General features: G+C 47.2%; 1 protein-coding gene across 1 annotated transcript in view; it reads right to left on the reverse strand.

Moving 5' to 3' along the window:
* Positions 1-6,555: 6,555 nt before the first annotated feature.
* The window catches only part of ULK1 (unc-51 like autophagy activating kinase 1), an 85,216-nt gene continuing 71,306 nt past the window's right edge, over positions 6,556-20,465 (reverse strand). The window contains exons 22-29 of the mRNA XM_068910692.1: positions 20,314-20,429; positions 19,572-19,715; positions 17,056-17,243; positions 14,095-14,273; positions 13,849-13,967; positions 11,957-12,114; positions 11,604-11,739; positions 6,556-9,665 (exon numbers count right to left, since the gene is read on the reverse strand). Coding sequence (XP_068766793.1) covers positions 9,610-9,665; positions 11,604-11,739; positions 11,957-12,114; positions 13,849-13,967; positions 14,095-14,273; positions 17,056-17,243; positions 19,572-19,715; positions 20,314-20,429 — 1,096 coding nt within the window. The 3' untranslated portion in view covers positions 6,556-9,609. The remainder of the gene's footprint in view (positions 9,666-11,603; positions 11,740-11,956; positions 12,115-13,848; positions 13,968-14,094; positions 14,274-17,055; positions 17,244-19,571; positions 19,716-20,313; positions 20,430-20,465) is intronic.

Raw genomic sequence — 20,465 nt, forward strand, 5'->3', positions numbered from 1 at the left:
TTTTAGCTATACAAGTGAATCTAGGGACTAATGAACAATTACACCTGTAGGCTAGCCAGCGCTGGGAGCAAAATAGTTACAGGGAGAGCAGGCAGAGGTTAGAGTAAGTTAATTGTTTTTATATTAGGATACTTCTTTAATGACACTAATATCAGTCCTCACTTACTCGAGTTTGGCTTATAAAAGTACTCCAGAAAGTCCTTCAAAACTTTTCCTGGTACAATTCCTCACTGCACCCCTCTCTCTGAGACTCATACCATTCCCATGGACTGTCACAGACAAAAAAGCCTGGCTCAGTCTCTGCCCCTCCAGTGCACCCACTGAGCACCGAAACGAAAGCAGATTTTGAACCCATCTGCCGCAGAAGGACGGTGGCACCAAACCCAACAGAAATATCCCAGTCACCACAGAGGCAGAGAGCCCACCAGCAGATTTTAAACACTGGTCCTTTCCCGCCACCCGGCGTTGGGCTGCACAGACTGAGGAAGGAAGCGGTGGAGGGGGCAGGCGTGTTCAATGCCGGCTCTGCCTCGTGACGGGGTACAAGGGAGGGGGGCAGCAGAGCGGTACCCTGCTCCCAGCACACTCCAAGCTGGCAGAGTGACCACGCTTGGCCTTAATGTCTATGGAACTGCTGCTCTTGACTTGAGAAGAGGCCAAATCAAACTAGTGGCCTGCAGCAGGAACGCTGATGAGTTATTATTCATTAAAGGCATGGCCACCATGGCATTGGTTAATCAGGGTGACAGGCATTGCCTTTTCCACGCACACCATTCATCACTATATTAGTGAGCAGAACATGCCTAAAGCTACATAAGGCCAATCATTTACTCACCATCGCTGCTGGCACCGCAGTCCCTACTGTTAGGCCTACAAAGCAGAGAGGGGACAGAGCAGCTTGGAGAAGAAGGTGTGCTGGGGAGAGAAGCACGGGGCTGAGGGTGCTGGGTGGCTGGGGCCTGCTGAGCCCAAGGCACCCACCCCGGTGAGCTCTCGGGGAGCCAGGACGAGCAGCACCAGGCCAGGCAGGAGCAGCCTGCAGGTGGGGCTCCAACAGCACAAAGCCAGCTTCTCCTCCCCAAAACGCTGGCCCGTGCCAACGTGCCTCCTTTCTGCACGTTTTCCTTAGGAAACCCGCTTACCTCCCCATGCACTCCAAGGAACGCGGACTAAGCTGTCATTTATAGCCCTAGCTCCCAAATGTTTCCCTGCCAAGAGCACCTCCGTTTTGTGACTAGAGTTCCTGGATTAATTTGATCCCTATCCGCCCCAGAGACTCACTGCTTCCACCCCCAGGAACGTTTCGGTCCTCGCCCCGCAGGGAGGCTGAGTGGGCCCTGCGGCTGCACCTGGTGCTGAGCCCCACTGGGGCTGGCCTTCCCCTTGCTGACCAGCCCATGCCCACCCGCTTTGCAGTGGGCATGGTCCTCCTACCACCTTCCTGCCTATCTCTATGAGACCTTTTTTTTCTTTTTTAACCAAACAAAAATTTACATCAAATAGGGTTACTTCAAATTTTCAAAGAAACATAATTTTCTAAGTCAACAAAAAAGTTCTGAAGAAACACTGTGTTTTGAAGGAATCATTTTCTTCAAATTGGATTCTGTTAAAGTGGGGTTAAAAAAAAGTTGAATTGACCTTTAATGAGTTTAAGGGTCCCTTAAAAGGTGCCCTTTTTTAGAAGGGGGCATTAATCTGCTGTAGCAACTGACTCAAGTAGAGGATGAAAATCCACAGCTCTTCTGTCCCCTTGAGCAGAGGCTGGCGTCAAGGGACTGTATTTCCAGAGACTTGCAGCGGAAAGATAACTCGGTGCAGTTATCGTAAATAACAACGTAAATATAAAGCAAATTTGGGGTGACGATTTTTCTCGTTTCTTTGGGCAAATATTCTTTGCTGCGTAGCACCAGAAGGCCAGGACGTACTGGATGTTGTAGCAGTTAAAGGCTAAGTACCTCTGTGGTGTTGTGAGCTTGGCACATGCTGCTCTGCAAGGGGCAGGCGCTACCTCAGTCCACAGCTTCCCAGCAACGGTGTAGCAGGGCACTGGCTGACAGTGAGCACACAAGCAAAACCACTGGGAACTCTTTCCCTTCAGCTATGGAGAATTTTCCTCCATGAGAACCAAGAACTTACCCCTTCTGGAAAGGACACTGAAGAAGGAGGCCTGCAGTGGATGCTGCCTTCTGGGAGAGCTCATCTCCACCGCTTTGGGAGATCTTTACACTCCCTGCCCATTTGGCTCTGTAAGGCTTGTAGCAGTCAGTCTCCATCTTTTCCTCTTGTGTTGAAGACTGAGTAAATATTTTTGAGTTTTAAACAAGGCCTTCATTTTTATAGCAAGGAACCATTAAGTCAAACAGATTCATCCATCTGCAGGTACAAGAATGGACCATCTTTGAAGTTTCGGGGCAACCACACCTACCCCTACAGAACCAGCGGCTTAAGTCTAGCTCTGACAGGCGATTTGAAGTCTTTGTGCCCTGCTCTGAGTAATCATTCCAATATCTGCTTCTTTACAAGCCTATCAGAAAGGCAACATGTCATGTCTTCCCTTCCTCTCCTCCACATTGTGTCCTACATGCAGGAATTTTAAATCACCTATGCAGGACCTCAGCATCTTTCTACCCAGAGTGAAGCAACCTACTCTGCTTAAGCAGCGAGAAGATACAGAGTTTCAGCACACACCATATTGTGAAATATCTGCTCTGAACAGCTTGTTCCTGTTGTGCCATCTCTGACAGAGCCCCACCTCCCTGCCCGTGTCCTTTTCCTATTAACATCACCACTCAAGAGCTGCAATCCATCATTTCAAGTCAAGCGTTCCTTCACCACCAGATACTCTAACCATAACACAGGCTGGTCTATTCTCACTTGGAAATGACATACCACTGCCTAAAACAAGATCTGAATTGTGAGGAGCTTGGAAACAATTCATTTGTAAGTGTCTAACGATTACCTGCAGCAAGAATCCTAACAGACTTGTAATTCCACACTACAATAAATTAATGCTCTCTCTGTCAACGCAAGCAAATCCTCACACGCATCAGATGCTGAAAAGAAGCATGAGCCATGAACCACACGTGCCATAGGTCTGCAAGGGGGTTGCTAGCGCATGGTAGACACGAGCACAGCAGGCCGACCTTTCTTGCACCAGAGCTTTAGATCTGACCCATGTTGTGGGCAAAGACAGCTGCGTTTAACCACCTGAGAGTTGGCTGGAACCAACCCCAGGGATCTCTAGCAGCAGCACTTGGGTCTTAGTGAGGGTTAACGAAGGGTTAACCATGAACATTTGGAAACTCAGCTAGCCTTTGTCCCTGCTAAGGAAAGAACCCTGTCTTTGGCATTATCTTCTTATGCTCATTCTTAGAAACGTGTTCTGAGAACATGCAAATCCCCTGTCAGGTCTCAAATGGGGTGGGGCGGGTGGGGATCTGATCTCCAATGCCCCTAAAAATGCTGTTTTCAGAACAGAACTGCACCAGGGAAATTTGTATCCCTGCCCTACGTGCCGCCATTCCCCACCCAGGGAAGATGCCTATCACCAACACTACATTTACATTAATACATTACGGGTATAGAGAGCCCTTTAAAGTCCTACTACTAGGAGATGTCTCTGAGCAGCATTAACTCCTCCTGCCCAAAAGAGCTATATTAATATACTAGTTTTCTTGCCACGCAGCCCTTCCACTCTCTAAGCAAAAATCCATCATCCATTAAGACTTCCACAACTGTTCAGGGCAGGACTTGCAACCAGCAGCCACACTGTGAGACTGGCCAAAGTGTCACTGCAGAAGGAGAAGAGGACGTCAAGCCCAACACTGCACAGTTAAAACATGCTGTGAATGAGTTAACTCCCCCTTTAAAAAAAACACAGTTCTAAAAGGAAGAGAGCTGGTAACTAAAATTGGAATACTTGATCTTTATATCCCTTTGGTTTAAAAAACACCCACCCATTTCTGCTTCCTTGATGTCATTAGGCTACTTCTGATCTTTGATAGCTGAATGAGTATGTTTTTGCTGACGTGCATACCAACAACTAAATATAAAGTACGGGAACAAAGCCAAATGCGCTGAAAGAATTGCTTGGGTTTGTTTTCAGCTAGAAACGAACAGCTACATAACATCACAATACACGTCTAGAAAGTTGTGCAATTTTCATTGGTGTTTTTAAACTTTTGAGGCCTCTGGTTTAGAGCTTTTAGGAGAGACTGTTTATTTCTGTTGTTTAAAGTCTTTCCTGCTAGCACTTTCCCCCTTTGCCCTGCTGCCTATGAAAGAGTCCTACGGATTCAGCAGAGTATTCCCAATCCACATGGGGCATGTGGCACACAGTGATTCACCTTTCATTTGGCTATAGGTTTTCCATGTGGACCTTTCAACTCCCTCTTGGAGAGCTTCAAAAGAAACATCTCCCTCACTTTTATCAGAAATTTCTGAACACGTTCTTTACTGCTATCCCATGCCACAGGGATACACACACAGCACACAAAGTTTCCCCACCAGTGTGTGCTTCATGTATTAAAAAAAAAAAATCCAAGTGTACTCAGCTGCCAAACTTAAAGCTGTATCATTTCACTTCGATCACCTTCTCAAGGGTTGCCATGTGGGTCTTGGCCAGGTTGTACCACGACAGTGGTTTTCATCACTTTAAGGTGCAGACTCTCGGGGTTGTCCTGACCACTGATGCCGCTGTAGCGTTGGGCAACTCTGCTGTGCCAGAGTCGGCGTCAGTGACAGCTTACCAGAGCAGAGCGTTTCCAGGCAGCAGTGTTCTCACAGACAGCACACGCCACGTCTGATGCCTGTCGGTGGGAAAGGCAGCGATGGGAAACAGAAGTTATAAATAGTGTTGAGCAAGAAAAAACAATTCCAGCTCATGTAAAACCAAGCTTTTGAAATATCATCTTTTCTTAGAAAAACAAAAAGTCCAGTAACTTTATGGGGTGGTGCGTAGTCAAACACGGGCTGGTGGGCAGGAGTCTCTCCCCTGGGATGCTCAAGGTCAACAATAACATCCGTACGCCAGCAAGCTGAGTTTTGGGAAATGTTGATGGAATTACTGTATCAGGCTCCTTTCTAGATTACACCTCTATTACTTGGTTTCTGTAAGAGTGGAAGGACTGGACTAATTCATCCAGGGACTCTCTCACGTCCCGGTTGCTGAGCTCAGCTCTTCAATGCAGAATATTCTGATTCAGGCAGAGCAGGGACCACAGCTACCTGCCTTGTACCAAAAGCCAGGGCCAAGCTCACAGTATCCTCATCACAGGGCTACATGGCTACTCACATGCATTCAGTCACTCACATGCTATCAAGAAGGCAGAATTCAGGAGTCAGCGCGGTAGCCCTGCGCACGCGGGTACAGCAGGGCTCCAGGCTGCTCACCGAGGAGCCTTACCTCGGCCCACAGAGGCACGTTCAGCGAGATCTGCAGGGCTTCGTTTATTCCTTAACGCCCAACGGCCCCTACAGTTCAGCTCCTGCTATGAAAACACAACTGAAATCTCCTTGGGCTCCTTTACGGTGCTCCTTGCTACCGTTATTCAAACACCCCACATGCCATGAGGACTTCATCGTTCATAACTTCCAAGAGAGGCACAAAGAACGTAAGGCCAAAAGCATCCCCAAAGTGTGGATGCTCAACTTGAAGTGCTGCTAGCCTTTTTTTCAAACCATTTACCGCTTCCAGAGTGTTTCTCTCACGGAAAGGCCAGCTCCGGTGCACCTGCCCTTCTGCGCAGCGCCGCCAGCCCTGCCTGCGGCTCCTTCGCCCGCGGCGCTGCAGGCTCACGCCAGCTACGTTTCAAAAGCCTAACGGACTTCTTGCCATTTTCAATGATTTTTTGCATATCTATGCGGGCAAGAGAAAAACAAAGCCACGGGCCATTTCTTCTGTTAAAATAACAAACTGCAATGAGCACAAACACTGCAGGGAAATGTTTAATCCAAACTAGAAGTACCCAAATCTCATCAACTCCTCCCACACATCATCTGTGAGTACATCACTTACACAACAATGAGCTTCCTGCCTCTAATGATAAAATAAAGCTGGGGTTAAAAATAACACATAACTATCAGTTCGCGTGAAAACAATAACCATCTATGCTCATTCCTCACCCTTTAATATGGGCAGCAGATGCCTTCACCAAGTATCCAGCAATAAACAGTTCCAACAGGCTGATCTTGCAAATACTGAAACGTGGGCAAAACCACGCATCCATCCAGCTAACAGATGGGCAGGGGTCTGTTAGTGACTCATCACAGCCTTTCTAGAGCTAACAGCAGGAGAACACAGCCAGAGAGTAAGGACAGATGAACTAATAATCACAGCTCTAACCTCAACACTGGGTTCAATTTTTCCACCTTCAGAGACTTCATGTGTGGCTCAAAGCAACTATCCTTTCTTGCCCCAAACTTCACCCGCTGTGAAAAGGGGACAAGAGCACCTTCTCCCCAGAAGGCAAGGCTGGCAGAACAAAACATGTTAAATACCATACTTGGATACTGCACCAGTGGAAATTATATCAGCACTGAAAATAGACAGATCACTAACAATTTCAAATCAATTTTATTTTCTTGAATTGGTGTTATACAATTTAAAGCCAAAAAAAGTCACACAAAACACAAATAAAAAAAAGTCGACAAAGTATCAAGCATTACCTTATAAAGAACAACATACGCTCTCACAAACCTGAAGATACGAGTTATTAGACTGAGGTTTCTTGAAATCTATTAAAGACTCTACACACAAACGCTGCAACAGTAACAAAGCCATGACAATAGCAAGTGGACTACACTAGCAACTTCAACAATGTTTTTCTCTCTCTCTTTTTTTTTTTTTTGCATTCCTTATTGTCTACAAAGCAATAAATATTTTTCACCAAAAAAGTTGGTTTCACGCTACATGCAGTTAGATAAAAAATAAAGTCACCAAAGTGATGGCAAAATAAATCACCTGTCTGATTTTTTCTTTCTTTTTTTTTTGTGTTTTTATTTAATTCAAGCACAGTGGCTAAGTTTCAAGTATTGAGAGAAAACATAGATATATACACATGTATGTGTTTGTGTGCGTACATATACATACACACACATACACACACGTATAACTATGTATATACACAAACACATACATATATATATTGGTTGTAGGTCTGTAAACCACAATTTTTTGGAGCAATATATATTTGTATACATTGAATGTGGACAATTTTGATACATTCAAGTAATTAAGTACAGCTGGAAGGTTAGTGCTGAGCTTGCCACGTACATGGATCATTAAACCTGCGGCATAGACGTGAATCCTGGGCCATGCTTCTCCTTGGCTGGAAGCTATGGGCGTACGCTCGTGGGTGGCCAGGAGGGCTCAGGGCGAGCAGCAGGTGTCTGTATTGCGGAGGCAGTCCTGGCTTAGTGCTCTCGTGCTGCATCCCGCTGTACCTGGAAGACAGCGCTTTGCAGAACTGGTAAAACCCTTTTGGAAGCAGTCTGCGTCTCTTCGGCATTTCCGGCCACAGGCTGGGGTGGGGGAGTTGTTGGTTTTAATTTGTTTTTTCAGGCACAAGCACAAACAGCCACAGAAGCAGCAGGTTGTGAACGGATAACGTAATGGGGGCCTGAAACTGAAGCATTTGTGTAAGCTACACTTAAAACTTCCCTGGTGGGGGCAATTTAAGGTATTTTTAAATTTCTTTATTAGCTTTTCTGCTCTGCGATGAGAAACATCCATGTTGCCAAAGATGATGCCAGCTCAAAAGTCAATTAAGTTGCTCCTGAAACCCTCGTAAAGTATCACACTGAACGTGCAAAAATTGAGAGAAAAAAGCAACGAGGACTTAACCACCATGTGCAAATTATTATTAGATCCCCAAAAACAAAGCCTGAGGTTTCGAGTTGCTTTCAAAGATACTTTTCTGCCCAGCGCTAACAAAATACTGCCACGACTCTGATAAATTAAGAGACACACACATGCGCACGCAGACAAACGGAAAGGCAGCCAGCTAGCCTCTCACGCACATGCTCACGGCATCCAAAGCCTCAGCCAGCACTCCAGCCACTCACACCCGCAGTCTCATTTGGCTACAGAGTCTCTGTAGAAGAAATGCTGAACATAAAACTGAACACTACAAGATTTCTTTATAAAAATTAAGCAGCAAATAAAACTTTTTTTAAAAAATGCGTTTCCAATTGTAAGTCTGTAGGATCTTAACGCCTGTTCTTGAGCTCTTAAAAAGCACGGAGCTTTCTATCGACTGTCCTTAAAAGAACACTTAAATAAAAAACAAAACAAAACAAATCTTGGTACTGCCAGACTGCAAGTCAGCTTCGCCTGGTGTGGAGGAGGAACAGCACCGACTCTGCCGTGCTTTTTGCCTCTCACTCACAAGATACAGTACAGTTAAATACATACAGTTACACACAACCCTATATATCAATATATATTCACCCTTAGGAATACATATTAATATACGCACACACGTAGTGCAATAGAACAACCAGGAAACATGGAAAGGAATGAAAAGAACAGCATTCCTAACAGTCGTGATGTTCCTGGGTTGTCGTGTGATGCAAAGTCAACTTCTCAAAGTTCCCATAGTGTGTAAAGTGCTCCTTTGATTCACAAAGCTAGTGTTTTCAGTTCCAGGGGAGGGTGGGGGTACAGGGAAGGGGTTATCTAACCAACAGCTGAAAGCAGGACAGCGCTAGTGCTTCCTCGTGGTAGATATGTACTGAGAGGCCGAGCTGAACAGTCAAGAGTCTTTCACCTTGGCCCCGCTGAGCCGGGGCACCAAGGGAGGAACGGATTCATTTTGGCTTCTTACGAACACAGGAACGTTACGTGTTGCGTTGGCTTCTGGTTTGCTGTGCAGAGTCCGTTTCCCCGTGTCCTTTGTCCACCCAGGCAGAGAGGCAATCCACGTGACAACCGCGGGAGATGCAAACTTCCGCGGCGGCAATGCGTTTCCAGCCTCGCTCAGGAGGTCTGCAGAAGGTGGGAGCTACTTCAGCAATAAATGAAGCTGACTCCCCCTCTCTGCCACACAGTAAGCGCTCCAAGGCAAAAACACGTATGAGAAGGGACAAGGGAGAAAAGGGAGGGGAGCCTCAGGTTGCCAGGAAGCTTTAAGATGCCTGGCTATCAGCTGGGATAAGGGAAAGTACACAAACTGGCCTTGATTTCTGAATGACACCTTCCAACATTAACTGAAGCCAGCAGTTTCAGCACATCCATTGCCCGCAATGGACACAGCACTGGAATACCCTGTTCTTAAACAAGAGGGATAGGCAGTCTTTTCCTTCAAAGTGCTGGGAAGAAGTGGAATTATATCCTTCATCCCCTCTGCCAATGAGGGAAACCTTTCCACGTCGGCTACGTCTTCACCCAGGCTTTTGGGCAGGGAGGTTTTGTGCTTGCTGCAGTCACACATCCTCACAAAAGAATCCAAGTCTGTGGAACAACTTCCCAAAGCCTCAAAATACAAAACATTGAGCAGTTCATCCTCTAGGTCTCCTATTGCCAGGATCATTTCCTGCCACAGCAGCAGGCCGTTGGAAACAGAAAGTGATCAGCTGGGGCGAGGTGCGTGGAGAGGGTGAACCTTAAAATCAGGCGCAGAACCCCGACAGCAGAGCTGACAGCCTGCGCTCGATGCACAGTTTGCCTGGGAGAGGAAAAAAAAGACACAAAAAATCAACTTCTCATTTTCCTGGCACTCCAAACGCTACCAAAACGCGCTGAAGTTAATAAAATGTGAGAATTTCAGCAAGTGTAAGCAGCTCTCCTAGAATCATTACCATGTACCAACTTATACCAGGTGAGGATCTAACCACAAACACCCTGCTGGGAAGCACAGGCTGAAGAGTGAGGAATAATCAGGGATCTAACAAAGAAAACCAGTAGACAGCAGTTCTAACGGAGGTATCAAGATGTTGTAAAGGACCACTGTCTGCCACTACTAGTTTATTCATTTTAAGTTGATGGACTGGCTTTTGCCAGCAGCCGAGGTGGCTCTAGGTCTCAATGCCATTAGTCATAGCTTAAAACTGAGAGAAAAAGTACAGCCTAGCCCAACGTGGTCAGTACCAGATTCTTACTGTCTGCACCAGCCTGGGAATAGACTTCTTCAAAAGCTTTAAGTTTGGTGGAATCCATTCCTTTACCAGGAAGGCTTTCTTATTTTTAGGTTCATCACTTTACTTTTCAGAAATAAATAACCAAACACCCTTGTACTTGAGATATAAAATGAAAAGCATACCTACTACAGCCTACCAGAGAGCAACTTGGTCAGGAAAGCTGGGACATAGGGTAGAACAGGGAATTCTAAGATACCAGCAGGGGAAAGAAATCTATTAGGTGCACTAACCAGAAATTTCTATCTCTGGACAAAAGGTGTACATTAGGTTTGGTAAGAAGCTAGAGACTACTTAGCATTCCCTATTCACCCAGCCATCCACTCCTGTTCACCGCTACACCACCTGCCAATCTCCTTTGCTCTCCTTCACTGAGCCTCATGTCAGCTTTTAAAGTTGGTGATAATTAACTGACTGATTGCCTGCGAGCCAGAAATCTCTTCTCTCATTACCTATCCAAGAGCTCTGTTCACATGGACAACTAGGGCCTAAATGCCTGGCAGCATTTAGGATGCTGGCCCATGAAACGCATTCACTAGCCAGCAGAGGGAAAGATGCAGTTTGCCAGCTGTGTCTTTTCCCTTCTGCTGCACTGACACTGTCATGGCCTACTGCTGATGGGCTAGTTTAGCTGTGATGGAGCAGAGTGGAGGCCAAGTCAAGCTGCTCTAACAGATGTCGGATATCCCCAATCCCTGCTGTGTGCCTCTCGTAGAGAGAGAGAGAGAGAGAGAGAACATAAAGATGTCCGAACCCCAGCCGGAAAGGCAGGGAAAGCGCGCTCGGAGCAAGTGAGGTCAGTCCTTCCCCCTATGCATCCATTACTCGCAGAGCCTGCAGCAACAGAGAACAACACCCCCTCGCAACAAAGGCACCGCACGAGGGAGGTGACAGCACAGATCAGCAAACAGAGGGATCCATCTGTCTCTGGGAGAGGAAGCCAGAGGATAGCAAGCAGAGAAGGGTTCAGCTTTCACTGCTACAACAATCACTTGCTGAGGAGAAAAATGTCTGCTGCCTTCTTAGCCAGGCCTGGGGGGCAGGGGAGCCCAGACAGGCAGGCAGTCAGTCCCATTTTAGAAGTCATGTGTTGGAAGAAGCCCTCGTTATGCTGATCAGCCATCTCTGCCTGACAGTCGCTGCAGTTTCACATTCTCAAGTGCTCTGTGCAATCAGATGGACAGTTCCGGCTGGAAACCAAACCCAGGCCTTTGCTACTGCCAAACCACTTCCTTCAGTAAGTTCTCTCATGCATCAAAAGCTCAGCAAAAGGACCCAAATTTACAAGTTTTCCTGCTGGGAAAGCAGGAGGCCCAGCGGCTAGGAGATATTACAAGCCAAGAGATCTCTACTATGTCCACTAAGATGAAGCCAAACATAAAAAAAGATGCTGGATACTGAAATTCCTGATTCACGCAGCTAGAAAAATACAGCATGGGCTAGTGAGAAACCAGGCACTGAACACTCACATTTATTAATGTTTTCTATGTCTCCCTGTTCAGTGATGATGTTCAGGAGGCCCTCCATCAGCAGCAGAGCCTTGTGGTACCTCTGCGCGCAGTCTTCTCTGTGGTGGAACATCTCATCCAAGGCTGCAGATTGCACCTGCAGGCGACAACCCCATGCAAGAGGTTACTCCCAGACCAGACCCAGGTCTCCCGACACTGCCCCTCTGCTGTGTGAACACCTCCTTGTCCAGCCCTCCAGGGGCTGCATGTAGCATCAAGAACGAAACCATCTGCTAAGGCCAAGGACAGGAACTGTTAGTGCCCGACCCCTGGCTCTGTGCAGACCCTGTTCCCAGGCACTATATGGTTATTACCATTTGCACAGCGTAGCTGAAGATGAGCTTCTCTGCGGTGATGCTGTTGATCCGATCCATGAGTTTCTGTTTGTCCAAGAAGAACCTCTGGAGTCTCATGTTGAGGCAGTGGCAGGATGACACACTGGATTTATAAAGCTCATTCAGCTTCTTCACAACTAGGGCAAAGGAAGGAAATGCTCTGGGCTCTAATTCCAGTTCTCCCTGTGCCTCCCATTCCTCACGCACAGGACTCCAAATAAGCAACCTGAAGCCAACTGGGTTGTATTAAAGCCAAATACGAGACCAATACGAGTGAAGTACCCCCTGCACCAACAGGGCCTTTGTCTTTTTCCTGTCCTTTGTCACCTTCACCAGTTATTAACCTGCATATGGCCACACCTACACATATGCCCAGTTCACTGGGGGCCAGGTCTATTTTTGTTTCTTTCAGCTGCCACAGGGTAGAGCAGTTTGCAGTGTGCAAGATGTCTCACGCATCACCAGAAGCAACAGACGTGCCAGATACAAAGCTTCTGTTACTTGATGGGTGATGACATGCTGTGAAAAAGTATGTGACTTGCATGAGAGCTGTTGGAGCCGAGCGGCACTGACTAAAGAGTAACGCAAGGCTCTTTTGAGAATCTGCTTTCAGATTAGGGACTGAAAGACCATCCTTGCTCAGAAAGGGCTTGAAAGTGGGAAACCCAAAGCTCCTAGGTGAAATCAGGAGGGAAAAAAAAGGGAGGGCAAGGCAATGCCCTCCTCCATAAAATTCAGCCAAAGCTCTGGGCATTGCCCAAGTTCCCGCAAAAAAGCGCCAAGCTGTGGGTAGGGACCCTGCCTGGCACACGCTGGCAGGGACGCTCTGGGGCGACACCCTGTCCCATTTCCCAGCCAGTTCTATTGCCCAGGGGACCAAGTTATCCAAGTACCTTGAAAACCTTCTTGTCCCCACTGTACCTTGGAAAATCTCAAGGGAGCAGTGCTGTGTGGGGAGGGAAATAAGAAAAGAGAGCCTTGCCCATTTCCCACACACTGAAGGAACAGTGCTGCTAAATCTACCACTACAAGTCTGTCCAGGAAGAGGAACAATTCGTTCAGGTTATAATGATTTTCCCATTAGCCTGGACATGTGAAAGATATGTAGAGAAACCTGTGTGTCTCGCTCCACAATGTGCACTACAACATACATGTGCACGTACCTTCTGATTTCTTTCCTCCTTTTTTTGTTTATTTTTTGTCTTTTTTATATACACCTTCTCCTCCAAGTCGGCACAAATACTTTCAAAGACTAAGCCCTAGGGAACAGGGGCTGAGGGGTCAAGAACTTCTTGTGCTTCAAAAATCTCCCTCAGTTGCATAACAATGGTAGTTTTAAAATTATTTTCTCCAATTGCTGAATCACAGCCAGCTCCCATCACAACCAACAACAAATAAGGCAGTCAGATGTAAATCTAAGGCCATAAGAGACTAGCAAATAAGTGACTCTGGCATTACCAGTATTTTACTTCCTGTGTTTTTCATTTCACTTGAAAATCATCATTGCCAAGACATGTCTCAGTTTGCCAAGTAAGCACTTACTAGGACATGCAGTGTGTAATTAAAGTGGACTTATGTCAAGTGCAAATAAGCATCTGAGATAGAGATGTATAAGGAGTCAGATGAGAGATATTCCCCTCTCACTAATTAGCACTGAAGACTCACACAGGGGCATGAGCAGGAGTTTGAGACCTAAAGCATACGTGTATAAAAAATACCCTGAAAGGAAAGGCCTCGCCCTGCAAGGGGACAACGAGGAACAGACACACGTGTTTGCTGTAGGGGTTCACGCTCACAAGCTTTTCCCTGCCTTTGTGATGCTCTGAATACTTCTATTTCAGGCAAGTACCACGTGCCCAGCAGCCCCTTACCTTGCTTCACGGTGGAGGAGAGGCACAGCTTGCCAGCTTTGATCTGCTCTATCGCTGTCTGCAGGCCAGAGGACAGAAGCTCTGCTACTTTCAGGTACAGCACTAGCTGCTCTGCATAGCTGTGAAGAAAGCACGTTGCAACGCAAACAGATCAACAGGACAGCGTAGTTATAGCAGTAAGCGTCTCAGAAGATTTCCGGCATGCAATGGCCGTGCTGGAAGTCCGGCACTCTCCCTAGTCCTTACCTCCACTCCCGGCTGAGGAGGCTGATCTGGTCAGCCACCACGCTCTCCTGGAGCTGGTACTCGGATGCCACTGAACTGCTCATCTCACTGGAGCTGCCTTTAAGGGCAGCAATTTCCATCACATAATGGACGAAGGCCAGTGTGAAGCGGAGGCTGCGCAAGATGTCAGTGTGCTCTTGCTGTTGAAGGGAATGCAAAGGTGGGGTTACGCCAAGAGAGCTGGCATGGCAGGGAGGGCCACTTACCCAGCAGCAGTGCCAGTGACTCATCCCAGTTTAAAAAAAGTGACACACCAGGCTTGAAATCCCCCTGTACCTCTCCTCTGGGTAGGAACAGCCACACTCAGCGCTGAGCCCATGCACCACACCAGCTCCTCCTCCACGTTAAAAGGAGCAGTAACAGCCCAGGCTAGTAATTTACAGGCGGTTCCCTGGAGAGGCTGACGAAGCTTGCTCCATGACAACCTGCTCCCTTCCCAAGGAGCGTTCTCAGCTATGTGAGACCACTTTAGAAGTCAGCCAGGAAGAGGGAGAGACTGCCTGCACCATGGGCCCAGCTCTGATCCCCACCACAGCAACGCTGGTACAGAACTGCAAGCGACTGCAGGTTTCGTGAGAGTGGCAACGTCCTTCCTTATGGAAAACTGCAAACACAGGTTGTCTCACCCTGTATCCCAGCCCTCACTTAGCCGCAGTCTCTACTTGCTTCCAGTTCAGTGCAGGTGAACTCCGGGTGAGGTGCTCTGAAGGCAGCAAGGACAACCTTTATCTGCAACTCTGGTCTAGTCAGTGAGGGAAAAGAGACTCTCAAAGTGCTATATGCTCATTTCAAAGCAGTTTGTCCTCTGCTATTACAGTTCAAAGGGTATTATCCCATTTCTGGGAAGCTGCATTGCTTAAGTCACTGCAAGCAATTTTTGGAAGCTTGTATTTGTGGAAAAACTGAATACTTGCGTGGGTCCTACCAAATGAATCGCTGCCTGGATCATATGCAGCTCCATTGTTTGTCCTCTGTCTCCACAGAAACACAGCTAACCTGTTCAACCTTCAAACATTTAGTGGTTTGGTTGTCTCCAAGCGGGGTGGGTAAGGATTTTTGCTACATGAATTTAGGACAAAAACATGCCTCAACTTCTGCCTGCTTTTGCATGCTTTGGCTTTTTTATTCACTGGCTCAGGCACTTGGCTGCTATGGCAGCCTTGACTACCTGAAATACAAATCTCTCTTCCACTGTCTTGCTACCTGGACAGTCTGGTGAGGTAAGGAAGCATTATCTCCATCTTCCCCTTTTCTCTTTAAAAGTAGATGGGGAAGTCAGCGATTAAGCACTTGCCAAGTCATACAAGAAGTTTGTGGCAGAGCAGTTGGAAACCAAACCGAGATCTGGTAGGTCTCAGCCTGGTATCTCTAATCAAGGCACAGTCCTTCCTCTCTGCTTACAGAGTTGGCTTCTGTTAATTAGACTGGAGTTCCTGGCCTTGTTAGGCATTGCAAGAGTTTCTCCTTCCATGGCCATCTCTGTAATATTTTCTTTTAAAGCACTGCAATATGAACTTTATAACTTTACCTTCCGTTTGCCTTGTCTGCACCTAAGGACATTTTTTCAAATGACAGGAGACCACCTATCTGAATATAACAGCTCTGCCTAAGATAAAAAGGGCTGCTTAAATAGCAAGATTTCAATGCCTTGAAAATGTCCAGCTGAAAGCAGAAAATCTGCCATGTTCGTGTTCTGGCCAAATCCACAAAGCACAAAGGGGTCTCCAAACACGCCAAACAGGTTTGGTGCCAGGAAGGTTGTGACATGAGACTGGATTGCTGTGCTAAGCAGAAATGACAACCAAATCAAAATGACCCGCTACAGACACGAGAAGCTGAACTGAGCGATATGAACGAGATCAAGCTGATACTTCCTTAGGACACTTCTCCTCAGACCCTGAAGAGGGCCCTAGCAGCTAGCAGGGCCCCATACTTCTGGGACTTTTCAGAAGCATGATGCTTAGTTAAATTCACTATTATTGGGATCACACCAATGTTGAAAACCTACCCCTGTGGCTCTGCAGGTAATTAAGCAAACAAATGCAATCTAATGCATAATTGAGAAACACTTGAGCTAAACAAAATCTGGAATAGAAGAGCAAACCCACATCCTTAGAACAACGTAGGCAGATCTCTGCAGCATCTAGGAGATTTTTAGCAACACGAGCAAAATTTGGATACAAAGAACCTTCGCCAGTCCTAGACAGCCCAAGGAGACAACAGGAATAAAGGTGAAACCATGACCGAATCTGCCTCCCACCTCTATTGCAAATGGGCAGCCTGACCGACATTTCAAATATATCTCAGCTACAGAGGCATCTGCTCTGCTTTAGCCTCACTTCAGCCTGCAAAGAAGGGGAGCCTGGCAGCCTTTCAGCTTCACAAGCTGGTTCAGCTGTTCTGGTGCAGAATTTCTCCCCTTCCCACCATAAGCAACGTAAGTGTCAGGTTTACACTTTTTTCAGATCCCTTCATTAGAGGCTGTATCATTGACTGACTCCTCAAGTACACACAGAAGGCAGTCATTTGATACACTAAGCCACTCACTCTCTCAAATTAGCTATTACCAGTGCTGAGCCTTTTAAAAGGGAAAAGTCCCAAACCGCCCAGGTTTTCTTCAGAAACGGTTAATGCAGAACGCATCAGATAACTGATGCTTCCAAACTGCAACTTCAGCTTTGGAAATGGTAAATCATATTCCCAGACATAGGCTGTCCCAAGGACTAAAGGATGAGGCTCGAAAGCCACTATGCTCAACGTGTCCCGGGCTTTCTGTGCTGGCCTAGCTCTCCTGCAGCCAGTTCACACCATCTTTGGGACTGACTTCCTAGGCTGCAAGCACAGAGTCATTTGATCTTTGGATTTGCTTTCCTTTTTATTCTCCCTCTCTCTGCCCCCGACAAGACCCTGAGATATACCCACCTCCATGAGTGTCTCTTCAGGCAACTCTGGTGCCTCAAAGGTAACAGCACCTTCCAAGTTGGCTGTGATCGGATCAGCAAAAGCGTACCGGAGACTCGAAGGGCCTTCCACAGCATCCCCAGCAGCTCCCACTGCCAAGTGTCTGCCAGTGAATGAGCCTCCAGAACTGAGAGAGCTGGAAGACCCCACTGAGAAGAAAAAAAGACAGGAAATTAGTATTTTAATACTAGACCAGGTATTCCTCACCCAGATTGACAGACAACTGCCAATGTGGAACACAGGATCCCATCTCTGAGAGGGGTCAGCAACAGATACTGGAGGACAATGCAAAGGCCCTTGATCCAGAAAAACCACTCCCCACATAAGCTCCTTAGCATCTCAGCTTACAAACTCAAGCTCATTTAATGCACCTTCCAGAACATCTGTCATTCACAGAGACAATTCCAGAAGCTTCCCCCTTGCCAAATCTTTCTGAATTCTGCTTCAATATCTTGGGCTCATTTTACCATATGCCACCATAGCCAACTTCCACATCATAGATCAGCATGGTTTGAACCCTGGGTCCTTAGCCTTAACAGCATCACTGAATGAGCACCTCGGATATGTGAGGTTTATCATGGTTTTAAAACACCAGCAACTTAGATGGGAACCAGGAGAGCTTTCCACTACATACCCCACACTTCTGCTTCCTTCTCTTTACGGAGCCTGGGCACAGAGTGACTTCAGCTGTGCCAAGACCCTAACTCAGAATTCAGGAAACCCTGCTGCAGAGGGGTATGTTCTGCCTGACGGGAGGATGCTGATCACAGCTACAGTACTGTGCTGATTCTACCCAGGTGATATTCTCCACTGTAACCAACCCTCTGGGTAGAAGGGACACATCTTCCTCTGTGCATTCCATTTGCTGTTTTACTCCGTCTTCAAAAGGTTTGGTAATATTGTACACAGTTAAACAAATGACCTACAGAGAGGTAGTCTCCTTCCCTCCTGAAGTCAGCTCCTCTTGCAGTTAGCAGCTATACTTCAATGCTAAGTGGACATCAAAAGACTAACAGAACACCTCCAGATCTTTCAGACAGAGGAAAGAACCAACAATATAACATTCCGGGTATCCAGTATTTCTAGAACACTGTTTACAGAGGTTATTGTGATTTATGAAAAGGCTCTGCTTCTATCTGTCAAGCAATCTTACTCATGGCTGGCCCAAACACTTGGGCCATACAGTCTCAACTTGCAAAGCCCCCTTCACTTTTGTACGTTAACCATAACAAAAGGAGTTGTTGCACAAAGCTTGCCAAGCCGCACTGCTTGGACACTGTCTTGGCCCAACGCTGTGCACGTGTTTTAGGTTCACTATCCAATAGCCTTCTCTTCCAGGGATCCCATCTGAGATCTTGTTTCACAGACCTTCAGGCATCCAAATACCAACCCCATAAAAACTTGTGCTCGGATCTGCTTCCAAATTGCCGCAAGAGCAATACAGGAAGTCTGACTCCTCTATTCATAACACTTCAGTGGGAGCTAGAGGTCCTAGCACAATGGGGTTGCTACCTTGGCTATGAGCCAGGCAGACACTTTGTTAGAGATAGTCCCTGCCCTACAGAGCTTATGCTCTAAATAGATGAAACAAAAGGAGGATTATGATTCCAACTTTCCAGACAGACAGTCAAAGATCTGAATGGTTTTAGTTATGAAGGAAATCCAGGCTACAGCCAGGAACTGAGCCCATATGTCCCCCATCCCAGTCAAGTAGTTTATTCATGGTTACATCCAAACCTTCTTTGTGGCAATCAAGAACAGTCAGCTACATTCAGATGAGGAACAGCCAAGACAAAAAACCCAAACAAGCCAAAAATGCAAATAGAAGTGTCCAAATATTTTCTTCAACTGAAGACAGACTCCACCTCCTGGACCCTTTACCCCAGAAGGGCCAATTACCACACCCTCAGCTGCTGGCTGACGAGACCAGAGCACTGGCATCTCAAAAGATCGATCTGTCAAGTGGGAATGCATTCCCCTTTTCCTACATAAGCAACTCAAGGCATAATTAACACCACTGGTACTTTTGCATACAGAGCCATCCTGGCCCTTTCCTAACGGTACACGTGCATTGGTCACATTTGCCTGTTACAGCTTACCCAAAACCCAGAAGGAAAACCATCAGAAGACAACGCAATCTTTATGACTGCTGACCTATCAGCAACCCCTGGGTCTATGAACAGCTGCAGCATTATTTCTGAAGTAAAGTGAAATGAAGCAAAAAAAAAAAAAATAGTTTGCCTCTCTCTCCCAGCATGGGAAACCAAAATACCCTTGCACCTGTGCAAACAGTCATCAGCATTAACTGGGATGGCAAGAGCCAGCACGAGAACCTTAAAGGCATTTAGACCAGCTGGGCTCTGCACATCGCACTCTGATCAGTCCTCTGCCATTGCCAGGGTTCAGCAGCAAGAAACACAGCCCAGAGCTCTGCCCTCAGACATTCTCACTGGAACAGGCAGGTATTAGCCCTTTACCTGAAAACATCCTGGTCCTCGTGGTCTGTGGGGGGGTTGTTCCACTGGGAGGGGATCCAACAGTAAAAACCACTGGGGATGGGCTGGCGGAGCCCCCAGCCCGGGCACCAGAGTGCAGGGTCCCTCCGTAAGCACCTGAGGGAGCTGAGGAAACAGTTGAAAGGTGCACACTGGCATTACAGGAGAGTTACTCAGAGCACGGTTTGCCTCATCCAGCAGCTTTATGTTCCTGCACACTCTCTTGAGAGTCCATGGTTACCAGCACAGGCCAGTGCTCCCTTCAGAAGCATCCCCTGAGAGAACAACCAAGCCAGGCTGGCAAGTACCGCAGGACGTGAGCCTGGGCAGCTTTACACATCGCTGCAGCTGTTCTCCTCTCCTCACTCCCCAACCTGCAAGCCCAGGAAGGCCCACCCTTGCAAAGCCATTCATACTCAAGCTGTCTGGCACAAAGTCCCTGCTCCCACGTGATATCACATTCAGAAGGGGCCAAGAGAGGAAGCCCTGCCTACAAAAAAATCACACTGCTAGCCAGCAATTACACAGCACGCGTAACCCACAGACCTTGGAGCCTTCCACAAAAGGAAGCAAACATCACTACACTCCTCACACACGGCAGTCACTTCCTACACCAAAAGCCATCAGATAAGAAGCCTCCCAGTCGTGGGAGAGACACAGGGAAACCCTTGCCTCCCAGCCCGAGCCAGACATCCTGCCAGATCTGCCTGGCCTCCCCCGCTACCTGTGATTTCCATTGGCTTCTCGTTGTTCAGGCTGTCGTTGCTGCCAGCTTCTGAGATCTGCGCCCCAAAGGCAGCCTTGAGAAGCAGGTCAGTGAGCCTGCCCGTGCTCAGTGATCTAAAAAGAGGACAAACAACATGAGGCAAGAAATCA

Source organism: Struthio camelus, chromosome 17, assembly GCF_040807025.1.
Source record: "Struthio camelus isolate bStrCam1 chromosome 17, bStrCam1.hap1, whole genome shotgun sequence".
NCBI classification, from domain to species: Eukaryota; Metazoa; Chordata; class Aves; order Struthioniformes; family Struthionidae; genus Struthio; species Struthio camelus.